This window comes from Schistocerca nitens, chromosome 5 (genome assembly GCF_023898315.1).
Source record: "Schistocerca nitens isolate TAMUIC-IGC-003100 chromosome 5, iqSchNite1.1, whole genome shotgun sequence".
NCBI classification, from domain to species: Eukaryota; Metazoa; Arthropoda; class Insecta; order Orthoptera; family Acrididae; genus Schistocerca; species Schistocerca nitens.
In genome coordinates, this window is record NC_064618.1 from 803,860,531 (window position 1) to 803,883,791 (window position 23,261).

Below are 23,261 nucleotides of genomic sequence, written 5' to 3' on the forward strand. Positions count from 1 at the left end.
ACAGTATCTGCTAGTTAATTGCAAAGAACAGTACAACAAAACTCTACAGTATTGCATCACAAGTAAATAATTATAAGCTTCCAAACCGTATCACTGCCAGAAAATGACTACTATTTAAAGTCTGTAAACAAAAATAAGGACAAAAAGAAAGAAACACAAAATAAGGACAGCTTTAGCTTGGTTACAGTGAGATCAATAATTTTTTAAACAGATCACATTTACAAACTGTGTCAGAAATTTGCACCAATGCAAGCATTGCATCACTCAATTATCCCTTAATTCCCAAGTCCAACTGCTCGATATGCACCGGTACATCATCTGGCAACATCACATGTTCAGCATTTCCCATCCATTTTTGAAGAATTTCCCGGCATTTGTGAACTCCCATGTGTCTCATTTTAAATTACTTGCCTCTGCGTCACCTACATCATTTCAGGTTTTTTAAAAATCTTAATAAGAATCACCCCGTGTTTTTTGAAAGATTGCGATGGTACATTATTTTTTGAGATCGATTTTCTACATACGATATCTTAAGCCACCATTTAAGGCACTTCTCTTTAAAAATGTAATGTATATTTCTAAAAAGAAAACACTCTACCAAACCGATGTGACAGTACGTTTACTGAGTTTAAAAGTATACATGCTGTTAAACTTATAGTAATTGTCTGCTATTAAATGACTGAATTAATTCTTCAGGCTGTTGGTTATTGATTCTTCAGGCTGTTGGTTATAGATCACTGTTTTCATTCTTCAATATCTTCAGTAAAGAAGAGCAACACGAGTTTGAAGATCAGCAATTCTTTGCTGAGATTCTTCAAGATTTTTTGTGAGTTGTGTAATTTGTGCTTGCATCTTCTGCTTTATCTGCCACAAATCAAAGCAATAAAATAAAAAATAAAACCAGAAGTTGATAGCACCTACTAGCAGTTTAGAATAAACTATTGTACACCATATATATTTTTAAATCAATGCTGTTTATCTTTTAGATAAGAGCACAGCTATCACTCATGTTTTTGCAACAGAATTTTATTTTTGATCATTAACCAACATGAACTAATCCGTTTAGATATTATTTTCATTCGCTATGTACTGTTAGTTACACAAAGAAATGGAACTGTTTGTCAGTATTAAATATGCATATTTGACGATTATGAAGTTTTCTTCTTTAGAGAAATTTCATTGTAAATAAAGACAAAACAGGGACTGATGTTCACAGATGAAGTATATTTAATGAAATTAGTAAAGGAGTAATGAAGTAGTAATGATAGAGTGTATGAATATGAGAAGTACTGAATATTTTGGAATGTAAAAATGATTAGGAAAATATGGTTGAGAATTCTGTATTTGGAGTAATTTATAATTTTTGTGAATGTACTTCACCGGTACACAAGATATACAAAAAATAATGAAATAAACTAGTAAATACTCCAATGAAATAGAAGAAACTGATATTTGTTTATGTATGGTTTATGGCACTGAGTTAAAACAAACACACACACACATATACACATACACACTGTGTACAGATACATTGTGCTCTTTGTTATTGCTCTGTGAAAAAGGGTTTGTCTGAAAGCTTACAAAGTTCTATGTCTTATTTATGTGCCTCTCAATGACTTAGTCCCTCTGCTATTCAGTGAATTGTTACCTTCACTCTTCAAATTATTCATTTAGATAATAGTTTACTAGTGTCTCAAAGTAAAGCTTCCATCCACTTAACCATTCTACTATCATGCTGAATTGTAGAGTATTCTACTGATTTAGTAATTTACTTATTAAATACATATTTTGTATTTACTTTTATGGAACTGTCACGTGGAACACTACCTAGCATGATAGTTCAAATATGTGAATATTTACTAAGAAAAAATTCATTTGTTTCCTTTTTCAGGCATATTGTGATAAGATCATACACTTGGAGTTATGATGGCATCACCTTGAAAAATGTTTTGGTTTACAATAAAACTATCACACCTACACTTGTGGGAAATGGGGCTTGAAAACTTATAGTGAGGGAAAGAAGGAACTTAAACAAAGAATAAATGTAGTCAGGACATGCTGATATATTATGACCTTACTAATGCCATAAAAAGTGTTTATTTTCTGGTCTTTTATCAAATTTTATATAAACTACTCTTTGTAAAAATATCTTTTGGTTTGTTATTTTGCTGTAAGAATACTGATAGTGATCAGTATTGCTGTACATAATGTGAAATATGTAAGTTACTAATGTGGACATTTACAATTTTTGTTTACTTTCTAAACAGCAGTGAGTTTAAGAACATATGTGTTGTGACAGTGCCACGACATTTAACAGTGCCGCCACGACAGTACGCGCAAACGGCGATAGAGGCGCTCCGCAACTTGGCTGAGCGCGGGAGCGCCACCTAGCTACGAACGGCGCCGGCCGCATGTCACGGCACGGCAGTCGAATGAGAGATACTGAGTTGTTATCATGTAACCAGCTATTGTTTCTAAGTGAGTGTGTTTGAATATCCACACAATTATTGGTGATTAAAGGTTATAACACTTTTTGGCGACGAGGATGGGATATTTTCACTGCGTTGTGGATTTGTGTGTTCATGATGGGGCAGACATGGAACAGCTTATGCGAGTGCTCATTGAACAACAAACACAGCTGATGGCTGCTATTCAGGCGTTGTCGACGTCGCTTACTCATCGTCTGTCTTCATCGTCTGTCTTCCTCTTCTCTGCCTCCATTACCTCCTTACAACGAGGCCGCTGAAGACTGGGAGGATTATGAGAAGCGTTTGCGGCAACACTTCTTGGCTTTCGGCGTTGTCGACGCTCCTATGTGTAAGTCGTTATTTCTATCTTGGATTTCCCCATGGATCTATCAGCTGCTAACTCAGTTAGCCCCTTTGCGGGAACCTGCCTCCCTGTCCTTCCAAGAAATGTGTGACTTATTGTCTAACTATTACCACAAAAACACCCACGTCGTTGCCACCCACGTGGCGTTCTACCGGTGTTGTAAACAGCCCCATCAATCTTACCGGCCTTGGGCGGCGGAACTACACGTTCTGAGTAGGAAATGTCAGTTTGTCACAGACACTCATCATGAGTCTTATGCTGATTCAATGGTTAGGGATGCTATTCTACGGCTTGCTTCTGACAAAGAAGTTCGGCAACGTGCCCTACAACTGCCAAACCCGTCGTTGTCGGAAGTTCTAAGCATTGCTCAATCCTTTGATGTGTCTCACGCTGCTGGCGCGCAAATAGACGCGTGGTGTGATGTAGGCGCTGTACAGTCAACTTTCAACACGGACAATTTGCCTGTTTCACAGGAGAATGAAGATGTGGCGGCGGTTCACTCGCGTAAACAACGTCGCGTTGGGCCGCAATGCTCACAGCGAAAACAGCAACCACAGAAGCAGGTTCGCTCCGCACTTCCTTCTTGTCCACGTTGTTTCGTACAGCATGACAGGGGTGTGTCCAAAACGTTGGGCCACGTGTAATTCTTGTAGGAAAAAAGGCCACATTGCTTCTGTGTGTCAGTCCCCTAAAGTTCCTGTTGACGAGGACGAGGCATCGGACATGGATGTTAACTGTGTGCTTTCTCAAACAAATAAGTTGTTTGTTACTGTTTGTGTTCTGGATAAAGACATTCGCATGCAAGTGGACACTGGCTCTGCAGTAACTCTCATTAATTCTAGCACGTATTTGGAGTTGGGCTCCCCTCCCTTGTCTCCAGTTACGCAAAATCTGAGAACTTATAATAAACAGAAAATTCCTATCATTGGCCAGTTTGATGCTTCCACTGCCTACAAGTCTGTTGTTAGGCCCCTCACGTTTTATGTGGTGGATCATGTGGGCACTGAAAACCTGTTCGGTTATGATGCTTTCCAGTTGTTCGGGTTCTCCATTGATGATGATGTGCGCCTCATATCTGAGGATATTCCGTATCAACAGCTGGATGGATTGTGTTCTGAATTTTCGTCCGTGTTCTCTGCTGGTCTGGGTCGTGCCAAGGATTTTGAAGCCCACATTATTCTTAAATCTACAGCTCGCCCTAAGTTTTTCCGGGCACGCCCTATTCCGGTGGCATTGCATGCACCTGTCAAGGCTAAGATAGACAGGTTAACAGCTTCAGGGATTCTCCTTCCTGTTACCTCCAGCGAATGGGCATCGCCAATCATGGTGGTTTCTAAACCAAACGGGAGTCTGTGATTGTGTGGTGATTTTAAAGCCACCGTCAACGCTCAGAGCCTCATTGACACTTATCCTCTTCCCCGTCCTGAGGAGTTATTTACCAAGCTCGCTGGGGGCCAGTTCTTTTCCAAACTTGACTTATCGGAGGTGTACCATCAGTTGCCGTTGGATGCTTCTTCCAAGGAATTTCTCGTCATCAACACTCCTGGTGGGTTGTATCAGTACCAGCAGTTACCATTTGGCGTCGCTAGCGCGCCGGCCATTTTTCAGCGGTTTTTGGAACAGCTCACGGCTTCCGTTCCCGGCTGCATCAACTATCTGGATGACATTGTTGTCATGGGCGCCTCCACTGAGAAGCACCTTCGCAATTTGTGTTCACTGTTTCGGGTTTTGCATTCGGTTGGGTTGAAGTGCAATCTGGACAAGTCACAGTTCTTCCAACCCTCCATTGTGTATCTTGGTTTCCACTTGTCCCGTGAGGGTATACGTCCTCTACGTCAGCATGTTGCGGCCATTAACGCTGTACCCCAGCCGTCTACGGTCAAAGAACTTCAGGCGTTTCTAGGCAAGATTGCTTATTATCACAAATTCATTCCATCCGCGGCGGCGGTAGCTCATCCTCTGCATCAGCTGTTACGCAAAAACGTCCCTTTCTGTTGGCCCGACGAGTGTGAGCAGGCTTTTGTCCACCTGAAGGCTCATTTGCAGTCGGCACCTTGTCTTGCCACATTCCATCCGGGTCAGCAGTTGGTTCTGGCGACTGACACGTCACAGTATGGCCTAGGGGCTGTTCTCGCCCATTGGTATGAGGATGCTTCCAAGACCCTCAACGATGCGCAACGGCGTTGCTCTCAAATCGAAAAGGAGGCACTCGCTATCATTTATGCTCTAAAAAAGTTCAGAATTTTTTTGTATGGTTCTAAGTTTCACCTCATCACCGACCACAAGCCGCTGGTCTCTCTGTTCAGCCCATCAGCGTCACTTCCGGATAAGGCAGCTCACCGCCTGCAACGTTGGGTCTTATACTTGTCTCGTTTTCACTATGAGATTCACTATCGCCCCATGGCCCAGCACGCCAATGCTGACGCATTGTCGCGATTGCCGATGGGCCCCAACATGGTTTTCGATCGTGATGAACTACTCTGTTTCCACATTGATGAGGGAGAACATCGTGTGGTCGAGTGTTTTCCACTTACAGGTTCGCAGGTCGCATCGGCTACTGTGCGGGACCCGGTCCTGCGTCAGGTGATCGGTTTTGTTCAACGGGGTTGGCTGGACAGGACCAAGGGCCGGGTATCGGATCCCCTTCACAACTACCATGCCTTGTGCCTTCGTCTGTCTGTTTGTGATGGTGTTGTTCTTCTGGCCACGGATGGCGCATCTCCACGTGTTGTGGTGCCAGCCACTCTTCGCAAAGATGTTCTCAAACTGTTGCATGAAGGCCATTGGGGGATTTCTCGGACTAAGTCCCTGGCCCGCAGGCATGTTTATTGGCCCGGTATTGATTCAGACATCGCCCACATGGTTGCTGCGTGTCGTCAGTGTGCTCAACAACTGGCTGCACCTCGTCCAATGCCCTCTCCGTGGCCTGATCCGGCGCAGCCATGGGAACGGGTGCACGCTGACTTTGCCGGCCCCTTCCTCGGTACTTATTGGCTACTGTTGATTGATGCCTTCTCGAAGTTTCCGTTTGTTGTTCGATGTCCGTCGCCCACCACTGCGGCGACGATGCTGGATTTGTCCAAAATCTTTGCGCTAGAAGGTCTTCGATCCACAATCATCACGGACAATGGCCCTCAGTTCTCTTCGCATGCCTTTCGTGATTTTTGTACTGGACAAGGGATTCATCATGTTACAGCACCGCCCTTCCATCCGCAATCGAATGGGGAGGTCGAGCACCTTGTCCGCACTTTCAAAAGCCAGATGAAAAAATTCCTTAGTGTTTCTTCCACAGATGACGCTCTGCTGCAATTTCTGAGTTCTTATCGCTTCACGCCTCTGGGTGATCGCAGCCCTGCTGAACTCTTGCATGGCCGCCAACCGCACACTCTTCTGCACCCGCTTTACCCTGTCAGGCCTTGTGCTGTGTCCCCTAGTGCGGGAAAATACTTGGTGGGCGCCGACGTGTGGGCACGAGGGTATGGATCTCGCCCTAAATGGATTCCAGGGGAGGTCAAGGCTCTTTGCGGCCGCCGGCTTTGTGAAATACGTACGGACGACGGAATGGTTGTTCGCCATTATGACCAGATGCGCCCACGAGTGGTGGCCATGTCGGTGCCACCGCCCCTTCCTTCGCCTCCACCAGCCCGAGAAGCCAGTCCTGTCGCTGCTGCTGATCTACCGTACGTGTTGATGCAGCTGACATCGCTACCGCTTCCGAGTACGCCGGAACCGGCCCCAGTCGCGACGCCGCCTTCTCCGGGACCCATCTCTCTGGAGCACACCCCCAGGTCCACGACACCTATGGATGCTGCTCTGGAGTTTTCACCCATCATCTCGTCCAGGAGGCATGTTCCACGCATGAGCTTCCGTCCTGGACATTTTCGACCATACTCTTGTGTCTCTCCGCGGGATCTTCTCGGGGCCTCACAAGAGGCCATGGATGTCTCCGCACTGTCCATGTCTCCAAGGAAGTGAGTGTTTTTTTTTTTCAAGGGGGGAAAAGTGTTGTGACTGTGCCATGACATTTAACAGTGCCGCAATGACAGTACGCGCAAACGGTGATAGAGGCACTCCGCAACTCGGCTGAGCGCGGGAGCGCCACCTAGCTACGAACGGCGCCGGCTGTATGTCATGGCACGGCAGTCGAATGAGAGATACTGAGTTGTTATCATGTAACCAGCTATTGTTTCTAAGTGAGTTATTGGTGATTAAAGGTTATAACAATATGAAATGTTATACTGGTATTGTCCTCTGATAGTACTTGATCACTTCAAGTGGTTTTTTTACCAGTGGATTATGCAGTTATCTGCCTTCAGCAACTATCTGTATAATCAAATGAGGGTTTGACAAAAGACAGAAAGATAGAAGTGATTCACTTGCTCTGATATCACTTTAATACAAATACTATTTTTCTTTCCTTTCCTACATAATATGTGTAAAGTATTTACACAAAATGTTACAAACCAATTTTGAGATATTATTCTATGATTTTTATTCTTTAAGCTATAACTTATATTTGATTGATTGCCATGGTGTAAAAATTCATCATAAAAATATTTCATTAAAGGAAACGCGCAATATCCAAGCTTCAATAAAACCTCAAGCATTTGAAATTTCAATCTCACTAATAAGTCTCTGTTGTTACTGAGGTATTCAGTCCAAAGACTGCTTTGATGCAGCTTTCCACACTAGTATACCCTTGGAAGCATCTGATTATTTATTGAAAACTGCATCCATTTTTATCTGCTTACTGTATTCATGTCTAGGTCTGCCTCTACAATTTTTACTCTCCACACTTCTCTCCACCAACAAATTGATGATTCCTTGAATCCCAAGGATGTGTTCCATCAAGCAGTCCCTTTTTTTATTCAAGTTTTGCCAAACATTTCTCTACTCCAGGATTTATGTACCTCACTTTAAAGTCCTATTTTCCTGGCAAGAAATAGCACTACGTGTTGTATGCTGTTAATAGTGTGTGTGAGTGTGAGTGCGCTGAATGTGGTGTCACCACACCTGTGTGCTTGAATTTGCTGCCAATTGTTTCAGTGCAGGGCGCCAACTGGAGGCCACCTGTAAGAGGGGTGCACATGGTGTGGTCTCCACCAAGCCATCTTCTGGCAACTCAAGTATATATATGCATGGACCAGAGTTGACTGACACTCTCTTTGTTCTCCCAGTTGTACTACTCACATAAGGTGTTCTTTGTCTTGTTATGTGTGGATTCACGAGAGGCTGATTTCTGTTATTGTTCAGAAATTTATGAATAAAGCCGTATCTGTTTATGTGGATTGGCTTCATGTATTACTTGGTTACTACAGGACTGGTGACATGTTTGGAATGGTTTCCGTGTGTGCAGTCTTTAAGTGTGGTTTTATGAAGTCTGTCATTATGGTCACCATGCTACCAGTCCTGATTGAACAGCTTACTTCAGCAGTGACTACTTTATCAGCTTCCATTAACAGACAGCACACTATCCCAAAGTCCATCCACCTGCTTCTCCTCCATACGTTAATTCAGCTGAGGATACGGAACCTCACAAAAAAAGAACTCAAGACAGCATATGTTGGCATGACAGACTCGAATTTGTGCAAAGCACAGGATTGGCATCACGTTCTCTTCACCCATGAGTGTCACATATGCCTTCAACCAGCCAATCGTCAGAGACGTGTTTGGAGGCAACCCGGTCAGACTTGAACGCCTTAGACACACTGTCCAGTGAGTGCAGAAAGGTGGAGGTTCCTGGATGTTTTCTGGTGGCATTATGTGGGGCTGAAGTACGCTGCTGGTGGTCATGGAACACGCCGTAATGGCTGTATGATACGTGAATGCCATCCTCTGACTGATAGTGCAACCATATCATCAACATATTGGCGAGGCATTCATCTTCATGGACGACAAATCACATCCCCATCTTGCACATCTTGTGAATGACTTCCTTAGGATAATGACATCACTCAACTAGAGTGGCCAGCATGTTCTCTAGACATGAACCCTACCGAACATGCCGGGGATTGATTGAAAAGGGCTGTTTATGCACAACATGACCCACCAACCACTCTGAGGGATCTACGACAAACAGTGTCTTGATGAACTTGTGGATAGTGTGCCATGACAAATAGAGGCATGCGTCAATGCAAGATGACATGCTGCTGGGTATTAGAGGTACCAGTGTGTACAGCAATCAGGACCACCACCTCTGAAGGTCTCACTGTACAGCGGTACAACATGCAATGTGTGGTTTTCATGAGCAATAAAAATGGCGGAAATGATGTTTATATTGATCTCTATTCCAATTTTCTGTAAAGGTTCCGGAACTCTTGGAACCAAGGTGATGCAAAACTTTTTTTGATGTGCGTATTTAGCTCTGGATAAGGAAGGGTGCCAAAAGTCTTTACTCGGTGAAAACCCTCCAGTGGCAGAAGTTTTGCAAATAGCACTATCTTTTGAACTTTCAGTGGGTGGCCAAATTAAAGTGTGAAGTGATGTGGCAGTAGTGTCACAAGATGTGCCCACTAGGACAACAGGTAGCTTGCACGAGGAAGTAGCAGTGGCTGCGGTAAACGTGCACGCCAGCACTGTTTTGTCCAGCATGAACATTTGGCAATGTCCTAAGCACTTGGCTACTTTTACTGTTTGCCAGAAGAAAGGCCACATCATCTCCTTGTGTCATGTGCTAAACATTGCTCAGGTTATGGACTTGGACATAAACTGTGTGACTCCAATGCTTGTGACTTCTCCGAAATTGTTTATCAAGTTACATGTCTTTTGCCAAGTGCTCCAGCTACAGGTTGACACAAGTGCTCCAGTGACGTTACTGAATTCTCCAACCTATATGAGTTTAGTCTTGTTGCTGGTGACTCTGGTCATGCAGAAGGTAGGTTGTGCTATGAATTTTTCTGCTCATATTGCTTTGAAATCCACAGCTCGGCCTCTTCCTGTAGCTCTGAAAGACTAAGTGAAAGCAGTCTTTGGGGGTGGTGCAACCTGTTATGGTTAGTGAATGGTCATCTCTATTGGTTGTAGTTTGGAAGCTGTCAGGGAAAATTCGCCTCTGTGGCGGCTTCAGTACTACTGTCAACATACAGTCAGTCGTGGATACATAACCTCTCCCACTCCAGAATGAATTGTGGGCAAATATATTGGGTGCATGAAGAGTCTCAGAAAGTTCTGGTTTAAATAATCCTTTTGGTCCCTATCAATATTTGTGCTTTCCTTTTGGTGCGGTTAGCTCCCCTGCTATTATCCAATAATTTTTAAAGCAACTGACTATCCCTGTCCTGGTTTGCATTAATTATCTGGATGATACTGTTGTCACAGCCTCCTCCATGGCTAATCACTTGAAAAATTTGTGCACTTTATTTTGTGTTTTACATTCCACAGGTTTATGGTGTAACCTCACAAAATCTCAGTTTTTTCAACCTTCTACTGTTATTTTGGGTTCCAGGTCTCACAGGATGGGGCCACATCACTTCCACTGTTACATCTATGCCTTGTCCCTCATCCATGAAGGAGCTTCAGGCCTTCCTAGGAAAGATAGCCTACTACCATAAATTCCTGTCAGGAGTGGCCACATTTGCACACTTGTTTCATGCCTTCTTCCACAAGGATGTACCTGTTTGCTGGAGCCTGGATTGTGAACATGCTTTTCAAATGTTGAACTCCAAACTACACTTGGCTCCTTATTTAGCCATGTTCTCTCTGAACCAGTACACACTTTTGGTGACTAATGCCTCACAGTAGGGTCTCAGTGGTCCTATTGCACTGATATGCTGACAGCTCTGAACATCCTGTTGCTTTTTGCCTCTAAATTTCTCATTCTGGCCCAGCAACATTACTCTCAGGTGGAAATACAGGCTCTTTCAATAGTGTATGCTTTCCGAGAATTTCATACCGAGCGGGGTGGCGGACTCGCATTCGGGAGGACGATGGTTCAATCCCGCGTCTGGCCATCCTGATTTAGGTTTTCCGTGATTTCCCTAAATCACTCCTGGCAAATGCCGGGATGGTTCCTCTGAAAGGGCACGGCCGACTTCCTTCCCAATCCTTCCCTAATCCGATGAGACCGATGACCACGCTGTCTGGTCTCCTTCCCCAAACCAACCAACCAACCGAGAATTTCATCTTGTTTTATGTGTCTCCAAGATTCACCTTATTACTGACCATAAACTCTTGGTTTCCTCACTTAGCCCTCACACTTCCTTGTCTGACAAGGAAGCATACTCCCTACCATTCTGGGTGCTGTTCTTGTCTCACTACAATAACCAAATCCATTTTCAACCTATGTCTATACATGGAAACCCTGTGCCATCTTCCTGTGGGTCCTGATCCTGACGTTGATCATAAAAAATTTCTTTGCTTCCATCTCAATGTTGAAATGCAGCCCGTGTTCAAGTGTTTCCCAATTATGAGCTCAGGCATAGCAGTTGCCATTGTCGCCAATCCGGTTCTCCAACAAGAGGTTCAGTTTTTTCCAGCAAGGCTGGCCAGATAAACTGCTTGATCGGGCTTCAGACCCCCTGCACAACTATTTTTCCTTATGGTATCACCTCTGTTTTAGATGGTGTTTTGCTGTTATTCATAGCAGACTTCTCTCCAAGGGTAGTCATTTATACCATGTTACAGCATGAGGTTCTATACCTTTTCCACCAGGGCCATTGGGGAGTTTCACGCACTAAACTGTAACTAGGAGTTACATTTTTTGGACAGGGCTTGATGGCGAAATTGTCCATTTTGTCATGGCTTTTGAGCAGTGTGTTTGACAACAGGCAGCTCCCAGGGTGTCCCTGTCCCTCTGGCCCCTGGCCTTCTTTCCATCAACAATGTGAATGGATTCATGCAGACTTTGTGGGTCCCTTTTTGTAGTCCTATTGGTCTTGCTTGTGGATGCATTTCTCTGGTTTCCTGATAGGCTCCAGTATGCATCAACGGAGGGTTTTTCTGTTGAGGGGTTGCCTTGTACCTTAGTTTCTGATAATGGGGCCTGGTTCATTTCTCACACTGTCAATTGTTTTGTTCCTGTTATGGCATTCGTCATGTTAGGGCTCCACCATTCCCCTCTCAACCGACTGGCGAGGCACAATGACTAGTGTGTACATTCAAATACCAAATGAAAAAATTTGTAGTGGATTCTTCGTTAGATTATGCCTTTTTCCATTTTCTGAGCACTTATCACTTCATACCTACAGGGGAGCAGAGCATAGCTGAGTTGCCCCATGACTGGCAGCCAGACACACTTCTCCACCTTTTGTGGCCTGCACTGCTTCTACTGTGGTCAGGTTTGTACAGCCATTTTCTCCAGGATCACTGGCATAGGAGAGGGTTTGATAGCTGGCCCAAGTGGATACCAGCACTGTTGTCCACCCCTGAGGATGCTATCTTTGTGATCTCCATACGGCTGATGGGCTGGTGGCACACCACTTTGATCAGTTGTGGCCCTGGTCACTGTTGGAAGCTAGTGGTTCGCAGGTGCAGCCCCTGCCACCACAGCCATCCCCACCACCCTTCATCTCAAGCCCATTGTTGCCTGCTGTGGAGCCACCCCAATCCCACCGGATGCCTCCTCCATGTGTGGCCCTCTGGGGTTCCAGCTGCTGGGTGCTGGTCCATCTCCAGCCTCGGGTTCATTGTCGCAGCCTGCTGTTCCAGTCAGGCTGCCTCCACTGACTCAATGTCATCACCTCAATCACTGTCACCAGAGGGTCTCGCCCCATCTCCTTCACACTGGGACCTGTCTGCTAATGAAGATGCAGATCGCACCCTCCTCTCCGGTGTTGTCACGGGGCGACGCGTGAGCTCAGTGCCCTTGGGCACACCTGTCTCCCCAAGCATCCCAGCCCTATGCTTCAGTTCTTCTCTGGCACATAATACCACCTCCTTCATCAATACCAGTTGCCGTGACTCCAGATCTGGTGGATGTGACTCTCTTCAGGCCATGGGCATCTCCTCTGTAACCTGGGTGCCCACTTTGCACATGGGAGAGGTTTTCTGTATCCTGCTACTAGTACATGTGAGTTGTGAGTGCACCAAGTGTGCTGTTGCCATATGTGTGTGCTTAAATCGACCAGCAACTGTATCAGCACAAGCTGGCCACTGGAGTCTACCTTTTGGGAGACATGCATGTGCGCAGTCTCTGATGTCATCTGTCGGTGACTCGCACATATATATGTGTGGAGCACTGCTGACTGACCCTCTCTACATTCTCCCAATTGTACCACTCACATCAGTTTTTCTGTGCCGTATTACACGTGGATCCATGAAAGGCTGATTTCCGTTAGTATTCAGAGGTTTATGAATAAAGGCATATTTGTGTTGCTTCAGTTGATTTCATGCATCAGTCGGTTGGTATGCTATGTCTTGCTGCAAGAAACACAGGAGTGTGCACTTCACAGAAAGTAGCTTCTTCAAAAATTTAGTATTACCATAATGTTCAAATGATTTGTGTGTTTTCAGACTTGTCTACAATTATGAGAAAATATGTTAGTTAGTGTTGTGTACATAGTTCCGCGTAGTCAGCTTGTACACAACTTTCCCAATAGAGCGCGCCCCGCTAAGTGCAACAGTGCAGATGCAGCGCTCGTCCATCTCCGCACTACAAGATGGCGCTGTCTTAGAGAAGGACCAAATTCTGCTTCTGCCGATCCGCGTATTAATATGTAACGCAGCCAATGAGATTGCTGCTAACGTAGAACCTTTTCTCCTCGCGGATCACACTCGCGCAGTGATACCTGAATGCGCGAGGTATTATAATGAGTGTACAGACCTCATATTAATCAGTCTGCATTAGTCTGTACCAGTCTATAGGCAAGTTTCAGTCTGCGCCTAATAAGATTACCATATTCCTGTACATAGCCATGAAGATATATGGATAGACACTTTGTCAAGTATCAGAGATATGTGAGAATAAGATTAACGTACCAAGACCCAAAGAAACTTCAGATTGTCAATTGTGAATAGCATCCAGAACCAAGTTAAGTTATTTTTATGCTTGTTATTATTTTAATAAATGTGTGTGAAAATTAATCAAGTTCTGTTTAAAGTTGGTCACCGTCAGTCTGCTACTCTAATCGTGCAAGTGGCATTTCTATCGTCTGACCTAACGGCAGAAGATAAACAAGCCACGATAAGACCATGAGACATATTGCTGACGCTCGCCTACTTCGTTAGAGTGACAAGTCAAATAATCTGATGGTGTGTGTACCGTAGGTCTTACAGTATGCACACCACAGTTAGTAAACACTTCAAATATAAGATTTAGTTTCTACATTAATCTTGTAGACATTAACAGGAAACATGGGATTAATCTCCGTACATAAAAATATGCCCACAAAAGTAGAACCCAGTATTAAAGCCATTTAAACAATACTTAGCAACAGTGAAACAAAATGACTTCATTTACGAATGCATGTAAGTATTGCCTATATGTTCCATTTTTGTGTTATTATAGAACCTGTAATTAAACTGTATTTTAACATTTTGTACATAACATATAGGAAATTACCTATTCACATCTATAAGTAGACATGACTGACAATGCTACAGGCAGTCAGCATCAGTTAGCCTCTGTTAAACATTTGATCCTGAAAAGTAATTTGTTAGCGCCACTTATATAACTTGGTTAGATACTGTGTGAGTATGTGGAAGTTCATGACATATTTCTTGAAAGAGTAATGGAGAGTGTGAACTGCAATCTGATAATCATTTCAGAGTGATTTTTAACGTAAATTTATATTTACTGTTTTGACTTGTTCATTGTAAATTCCTACCATAATTTATTATGTCACTGAAGTCTGAAAGACCTATCAAATATACATGCACCCTACTGCCCCCTAAAATTTGATTTTGGGATATTATAGCACTATGGTACTTCTGACTCATTTTCTGTACATTGAGTTTCTCTAAACATAGGTTTTGGAGTGAATTTTCTATTCTTGCATCACCTGCACATCCATTTATCTACCTCTTACTTTTGCTTCTTTTCTTTCAGGAACTCTGTCTTGATGACAGAAATGCTTAAAACTTATGAAAACATAAGTTCAAAGGAACACTTTTTTATTCATGTATCTGTTATCAATAGTACAAAAATTAACATCTCATTCTTCCACTCAAAGCCAGAACAAAAATCCGTTACGCTTTCTCAATAACAGGATGCTGAAAGATCTACACAAAGGGTCATCCACTGGAAAGTGCCTTAAGTCAAGTAGGCTGCTGCCTTCTGGAAACTTTCAACATTCTGCCACTATTATGAAAGGGTAAAGTGTTTTTATACTGTCTTGCAGTGGATGTTAAAATTGCTGTCCATGACAGGACACAGTCAGAGCAGACGTGACTCAATTCTTGTTTAAGTTTTTACCATTGAAAATATTTTGTAATCACTGAAATTAGCTGACTAAACAGAAAAAAGTCAGTGGAGTGACTAATTTACTAAATTAACTGAAACAGTAAAGAAAAAGTACTAAGGTGCAACTGTAAAGAAACTAGGCTGATTTGCGTAACATCCCCTCCAGGTGTGTTGAATCATAAGCGTTCTAATCACAACAACTAGTAATTAACACTATACTTTTGTTTCTTAGAGTCCGTTTTCATTTCAAAGTTTCATGTTTTGAATTCAGGGACAGAATTTTAATGTTTCTAAAGATTCTCTTTGTCGGATGTGTATTTGACATTGTTAGTGATCAATGCTTGTTGAAGAATGGTTGGTAAACATAAGGTTACTGCAGGATTAACTGCAATTTTTTATGAGGTAAAAACCCAGATTTTCTAGGCAAGTAAAATAATACACTTTTTAGATAACTGCTTAAAATCAATAGGTACTCAATATAAAACAGACCAACCTCTTCTTTCTCTTCCTGAGCTTTGGTTGCTGCAGCACGATGCACTGCAATATCTCTCTCCAGTTCACCAATTTCTTTTTCCATTTGTTGTTTCATCTGTTCACCATTGTCCTTTTCTCTTTTCAGTCGCACTGAAAATCCATCATCTACATCTGCTATCTGTGCTGCTAATTTCTCCAGCTCAACAGCTTTCTCCAAAGAACGTTTTTCAACTTGCTCTTTCATTTCTTTTAAACGAAAATTTTCAGAACTGTGAAACATAATAACAAACAAGAAAAGTGTGTTATTTAAAAGTGGCAAGTATTGACATCAAACACCTTTAAATTATGACTTTTGTGTGTAATAATGGTCACAGGCCTTAAAATATGATTCTTGCATTGGAAATCAGAGACAGAGATATATCGCTCTAGATATGCAGAATGCATTTGTGTAGAGTGCCCTTCAAAGCCAAGACAAATTATATTTGAAGTTTTTTATTCATGTCTGAAACATTAATGTGAAGAAACACAAAAAAGAAATTACAAAATCATAAAATAAATGACTTAAGACTGGAGCTGCCTGAAGTATATCTTCCTCTGCGCAAGACATGAGATACAGCTGACAGCAGAGCAGGTGATAAATTGTCTGCATCTTTCCATTATTGCAGATGGTAGCAATGAATGGAAATCCCCATTTGTGAAGAATATATCTGGATTTTCTAACTCCACAGTATATGTGATTTAGAGCAAACCCCATAATCCACTATCTTTCATGACCTGAAGTGAGATTTTCAGATGGCTGAAGCCAATAAGGATCATTTACATCTACATCTATAATCCCCAATCCACCTTACAGAATGTGGCAGAGTGCATCTCTGGTATCACTAATATTTTCCTTCTTCCGTGTTCAAATAACAAATGGTGCATGGAAAGAATGACTGTAATTCTTACTGTATTCGTTTCATGGAACATATGTGGGAGGAAGTAATATATTGCCTCACTCTTCTTCAAACATATGTCCTCATAATTTCAATGGTAGCCCTCTCCATGATACACAATGCCTCTCTTGTAGCGGCTACCACTGGAGTTTGTTGAGCATCTCTGTAATGTTTTTGCACTCACTAAAAAATACTGTGATGAAATGATTCCAAGACAAAACATGCAACTCTTTGTTCGATCTTGTCTACCTCTTCCATTAGTCCTACTTCATAAGGGCCCCAAACCACTTAACACACTCAAGGATCGACTGAACAAATGTTTTGTAGGTCATTTCTTTCATGGATGAATTATATTTCCATAAGATTCTTCCAACGAATTTCAGCCTGACATCTGCTTTTCCTACACTTAGTTTTATTGGATCATTCAATGTAAGGTCACTCTAGGTGATTATTTCTAGGTTATTTTAAAGTTGTTACTGTTTCCAGTGATTTTTTTTATGAAAAGCATAATAAACAGTAATCAATCTCTTCACCTATTTATATGTTCCATTTATTAACATTCAGGGTCAACTGTCAGTCCCTGCACTATTGTCTGCACATGTTTTTCCCTATTGCCACAGTTGTCCAGTGTTGCAACCTTCCTCTAGACCACAGCACCATCTGCAAAAAGCCTCATGAAGCTTCCAACAACATCGACCAGATTATGTACACATATTGCAGGCAGTAATGGCTCTGAAATACTCCCTGGGGATATTTCAGAAGAAATTTCCACATACATCAGTTTTGGCCTGTTATGGATAACATATTGAATTATATCTGTTAGAAAGCTCTGAACCCAGTTACAAATCTGGTCCAATACTCTATATCTCATATTATATTCATTAAATGGCAGTGCAGAACCATATAGAATGCCGTCCAGAAGTCAAGGGCAAATGGATCAACATGGAGACTTTGTCTATGGCACTCTGGATGTCATGGAAAAACAGAGCAAGCCATGTTTTGAAAGATCTCTGTTAACAAAATACATGTTGGTTTTTATATATGAGTCTTTTGTTCTTCAGAAACATGTTCCACAATTTTACAATACAGTGAAAGTAACAATGAAGTTATTTTGTCTTAATCCCAGTAGACTCTGACAGGCATCTCATCTGGTCCAGATGCCTCTCCACTATTGAGCACTTGCAACTGATTTTCTGTTCTGGTATCATTTACCTCAACATCTGCCATTTCAGAATTTATGATTTTACTTCTCACATTTCCATTCTTGCTTTGAATGGATTCATTCACAAAATGTTGATTTTCATGAAGCTTCTCCTGGAAAGTTTGTACTTAACCCTAGAAATACTAACGCATTTTCCATAATGTGTAATACCAAATGGGGGGGGGGGGATACTGAGTACCCAACAAAAAATAACATATTTCATTAAATGTGTTTTACTTTTATTGACGACATACTTTTAAAATAGGTACTTATGTATAAGTAGGGCACAGAGCCTGAAAGTATCTTTTAGCACAGTCTTAACAACATCAACACAGTTTACGTAATGTTTACACTCAGTTGAGGGATGCTTTATGACCACCACAAAAAAATATAAAAAGACACAAATTTCATTAACTGTCATTGATTTTTGAACACAACACTATTTTTAAAGTTAAATATTTAAGATAATTGTCATATATTGTTCCGTCTCAGTTGCACTCTTTTTCAATTCAATTACATGTTGCGATCACACTGGATCATTGTCAGATCTAAGTAATTGCATCAGCAACCCATCTTGTCTACTCAGCATAACATATCAGAGTACTATTAGTTTATAACTTTTAAATATGTGGAAGAAGGGTCCTGAACCTGAAAATATGAACATGACATTTGTTGCAAAATGTCACATCTGCTTCCATAACTTACATTTTTGGGGTACGTTTTATGGAAAACTTAAAACAATTGCAAAATCTGATATAAGAACTCACTAAGAAATATTTTTTTTTTTTCAGAATTTTAAAATGTGTGCCAGACTAAATTATGCCACTGTCAAAAGGTGGGCTCAAAGTATGCCTGCCCCCCCTCACCCCCTTAGTATTGGAAGTGTTAAGCATGTAATGGGTGACTAGGTTTGCTGAACTGGTTTGTTCTTTCCACACTGAAAGCAACCCCATGGTTGATGTGTGGGGGATGTAGCGCTGTTGACTTATTTGGCATGCACATGCCTGTACTGTACCAGTAAGAATTTGCACTATGGGTAAGTACTGGCATGGATTTGAGGAATTTTTGTAAATTTCATGCAACTGCTGGTAGAAGGTAGTAGTTAAGGGACCAACAGGCCAGTGTGTGATTTGCAGGGGGGGATGGGGGGGATTCCCCCCCCCCCCCCTCCCCTCTGCATCAGACCATCCCCTCCTCGGGTTTTAGTTTATGCATCCCAACCTGGGATGTTTATTTCCCATGCACTGGAGTAAAACTTTACATATAATTTAAATTTGTGGAGCCGAACACTGAAAGTTGTTAATACAGCCTTACTATTAATACTATTAATATGTTTTCTTATTAATTTTGAAAAAGTGTTACATAGGAGGTAAGCATTTCAAAACATTTAGAACTAAACGACAAGACGACGCACGCCACATTTCCGTAGCATACCACAATGTTGCAAGATGTCGCCCCAGCGTAAATGAGGCTTTAGAGCCAGGTCTGTATTGTATGGTGGATGTGATGTGTTGCATATGAAACTAAAACCTACAATCAGATCCAAACGTCGTCGAAAACTGTGAAGAGGTGTCATCCTGCAGCAAGATAACACTCGCCCACATTCTGCCAAACGGACAGCCGACGCAATAAAGGAGTTGAGATTCGAGGTGCTGGAACATCCACCATACAGTCCAGACCTGGCTCCAAGCGATTTTCACATGTTTGGACCCTTGATGGAAGCACCACAGAGAAGATTTGAAAGTGATGAAGACGTCATTGCTGCGGTGCAAAATTTGTTACAGATGCAACCGAAAAACGTATTTTCTGATGAAATAAAAAAACTCGTAAAACGTCGGGAAAACTGCATTGAAGTCCAGGGAAGTTACGTAGAAAAATAACGCATGTTTCAGTTTTCTATCATCAGAATAAGTACAGCTTTTCACAAATGTGCCTTTACTTTTTGAATTCCCCTCGTATACCTGTATGTAGATGATTTTGTAAATAAGCTTTACCTATAATGTACTTTTAAAGATATAACAAGGGATGACTTTTCTGAAAGTGCTTACTCGTGAATAGAGAGTTTCGACATTAACATCTATTTATAAATAACTGTTTAACCATGGGTAACGCCACGGTCCAAGCTAGTAACATATATAATTATACTAACCCACTAAGACATCCCCCCCACTGGTAAAAGCACAAATTGAACACTGCAACAGGCACATCGGATAGCAGGCATGGGCGATGTTGATATTTTGCAGATGATTCTGCATGGCGGGTTTATGACACTGCTCACAGGTGGGAAGGCATGGCCCTGTAGGTGCTATATACAAATGTGAAGTAAACAGAACAGCACAGGGCACTGATGTGCTGTGAAGAACCCATATGTTGCAGTTACAGCAGTGCCTAGTGACCTGTGTGTAGGGGCTGAAGTGGGATGAGGAAAGCTGACGTTGTAATTATTGAAGAGCACTCCCTTGTTTCCTCCGGTGGAACTATCTCAGAGCTTTAGGGAAAAGATGTATAAGTAAGCAAGCCTGGAGACTCAAATCGGGTAGCTGTGTCAACATTCTGTCCTTGTCCAGAACTGGCAAGAATGAGGACTGTTTAAGTTGCATGCCAATCATGATGACCTTTCGGTGATGGATATTGGCAGCCAACTGGCCCGCTGAAGCTACCTCCAACCTTTGCTGCCTGGACATGTCATAGCTGTGGTGGAGTGTACCACACTTTGGCACTGCACAGGCGCAAGGAGCAAGAGGGCTGCTGGCATCTGCTCTTTGGGTGACATTGTCCAGAAGACAGTGAGCTGCCATCCACAGGGGCAAGGCCGGAGCACAAACTTGTAGCCTCATGGGTGCAGAGCAGTCTGTGGTCACTGAACAAGCTGTTCTGGGCAGATGGCAAAAGCTGCATATGCTCACTCATTGACGGTGGTCGGCTGTTTCCCTTTGGCGCTCTACATGGGGTCCACAAGTCACATTTGAGGGAGCAATAAGCTGAGTTCTGGGCTACAGGTGCAACTAACGCACATGACACCACTTAGCTGTGGTGTGAATAGGTGTGCTATGTCCTCAAGGCTAGATAACTGGGTGCCAACACTGCAGATTCCGGCATTGGCATTGAATCTGACACACGTGTGCACGGTGTGCTCCACAATCGCCGAGTTCAGCAGAAGACCTGCTATGTACCTTCATTGTAATAAAGTCAATGACACACTTACCTGTGTTTCTCTGCACATTTTGGCATGAGTCACCCTCTCTCCCAAACCATACCTCTCAGTCATTATGGCATATTACAACCCCTGATCTTATATTATTTTTGATTTTTGCTCTTGTTGTCAGAGTCAGTTCTGTGAGCTAGGGTACATGATGTTTAGAGTTACTTTTGTGAAGCTACAGAAAACTGTGGACTTACCTTTGTTTAGAGGTAATGGTAGACATGATAATTTAGTGCCAGTGGGATGTCCATTTTGCAGTTTATCTGGGCATGAGTTGCCGTGTACCAGAGCTGTAGCAGCTGCCCTGTATGTTGGCATACTGGTCATCCGTCTAGTAGTTGTACTGAATTTAGATGGGCAATGATTTGCTGGAGGAATTAATTTGTTATTACATTTTTTATCTAGGGCAATTGATTACATGACTATTTTCATTAAGGATGTTAGGGTTGCTGCGGAAGCATATGGGTATCAGATGAAGTAACCCTGTATGTTGCTAATACACATTTGGCAGTGGATGCCACAGCATATGTTGTCTGCCACAAGACATTGAGTAAAGAAGGTATGTTCCTGGAGTGCACCGCTGGATTGTGCCAGCGGTACCAAAAACAGAACAGTGCACGATTTTTTCAGGAAAAAATGTTGATGCTGTGCAGTGAGTCTGTGGAAGCATTCTCAGATAGTATGCAAAAGCTAAATGTAAAGACACATTTACAGATTTAGAATGCAGAAGCTAATAGTGTACTGTTATATGTGATAAAAAAAGAGGATTTTTTTGGATTGTATACCTTCTGAAATGTCAAGCTCTTAGGATTGAGACACTTACAGAGGAGATGGATAAGGCCACAAAAAGAGAGTGGACCACTGTGTGTCTGTTCGCTTCTTCATAAGTCAAGCATTACAGATGTTGTCAGGAGAGGCATTTATGGAAACAGTGTAAGCCAAAATAATGCTGTACATGTGGCGTAGTGGGTCACCAGACATTTGAGTGTAAAGATAGGAAGGGTGGAAAACACTGGCAAGGGAAACAGCTGTTAAACACAAACAGGATTGCTTCAACCATCAGGATACTGTAGAGTGGCACACAATGCAGTTATCAAACTTAGAACAAGGGGTGTGGAATAACATAAGACTGTATGGGAATTAGCACCAGAGCTAACCTGGTGTGCTAGTGAAATTAGGGAGGCAATGAACAGTGATGTGGAGAACATACAGAAGCAACTGTTGGACAACAAATTGAATGTAACAAGGTTGTTGCATGGGCTACTGGACCAACGTGAGGAAGCTAGGAGCGACATGGCAATATTGCAGGAGGCTATGTTTCATGCACTGAATGGGCAACTTAATCCTGTATTGTTTACACCGAGGGAATACATCATGGGATTGTGATGGGCAGAGAGGCAGTTTCCTGCAGAATTACAACACATAGCCAAAGTGTCACTGGAGAATCTGGCACTGCTCTTCCATATAGCTAAGTGGAGCCAGAGTGCAATAGGGATCCAAGAATCTGTTGTGCGGAGAAACTCGAAGTTTTACTGCTACAGCATTCATCTGAAACCAGTGAAGTGGGTGATAATGGGAAAGTGGATGCATGTGAGAAGACAGGAAGTATTGTTAATCTCAAAGGACAGGCAGGCTCAGTGATAATGTCACAGGTAGAGTTGGAAAAGTGCATGCAGGGGAAGGTTGTGATCTGTCTGGGTGGCCAAGTACAGACTGATATGTGGACATGTGAAGCGAGTTTGTTTCTGGGGGAAGTAAATGGGACGAATTGTGGGAAGGAGCATCTGCCAGCCCAGATGTGCTTCCAGAGGATGGTAACACATTGGTTATACTCTGTATTCACAGCAGAAACTGTGCAGCTGAATTGCTATGGAGGAGGCAGACCACTTAGGTTGAAAAAACTTGAGCCTCAGGAAAGCAGAAAGATCATTAATGGCATGACTTGTGAGACAGTCAGGACAAATTTTTGTCTTCTGGCTATGTTTACAGGCTCAACTGTTATGATACTGTCACAGAATATGTTGTATTGGCCAGAAGGTTCTCTGAGGGTAACACCCATTCAAAATTTAATGTATTTAAATGACACACTCAATCCAAGGCTTTTGCAGTCCTTGAACAGATTAAGAGAGTCCCAGCAAGGGGGAATTTTGATGGAACAAATGTGTCAGCATGTACACCATTTCTGGAAAGAACAGGATCACGAGTTATTAGCGTTGAGCATATTGGCCACCAGATGTGGTGTTTTTCTAGCAGACATTTGTGTACTGTATTTCTGGGTAA

At 42.5% G+C, this 23,261-nt stretch overlaps 1 protein-coding gene across 1 annotated transcript; it reads right to left on the reverse strand.

The window, feature by feature from the left end:
• Nucleotides 1-712: 712 nt before the first annotated feature.
• LOC126260803 (calcium-binding and coiled-coil domain-containing protein 1-like) lies at nucleotides 713-15,964 on the reverse strand. Its single transcript, XM_049958166.1, has 2 exons — nucleotides 15,663-15,964; nucleotides 713-864 (listed from the first exon to the last, which is right to left on the reverse strand). The coding sequence occupies exons 1-2, from the start codon at nucleotides 15,921-15,923 to the stop codon at nucleotides 760-762; spliced, it is 366 nt and encodes a 121-aa protein (XP_049814123.1). The 5' UTR covers nucleotides 15,924-15,964; the 3' UTR covers nucleotides 713-759.
• Nucleotides 15,965-23,261: the final 7,297 nt, after the last annotated feature.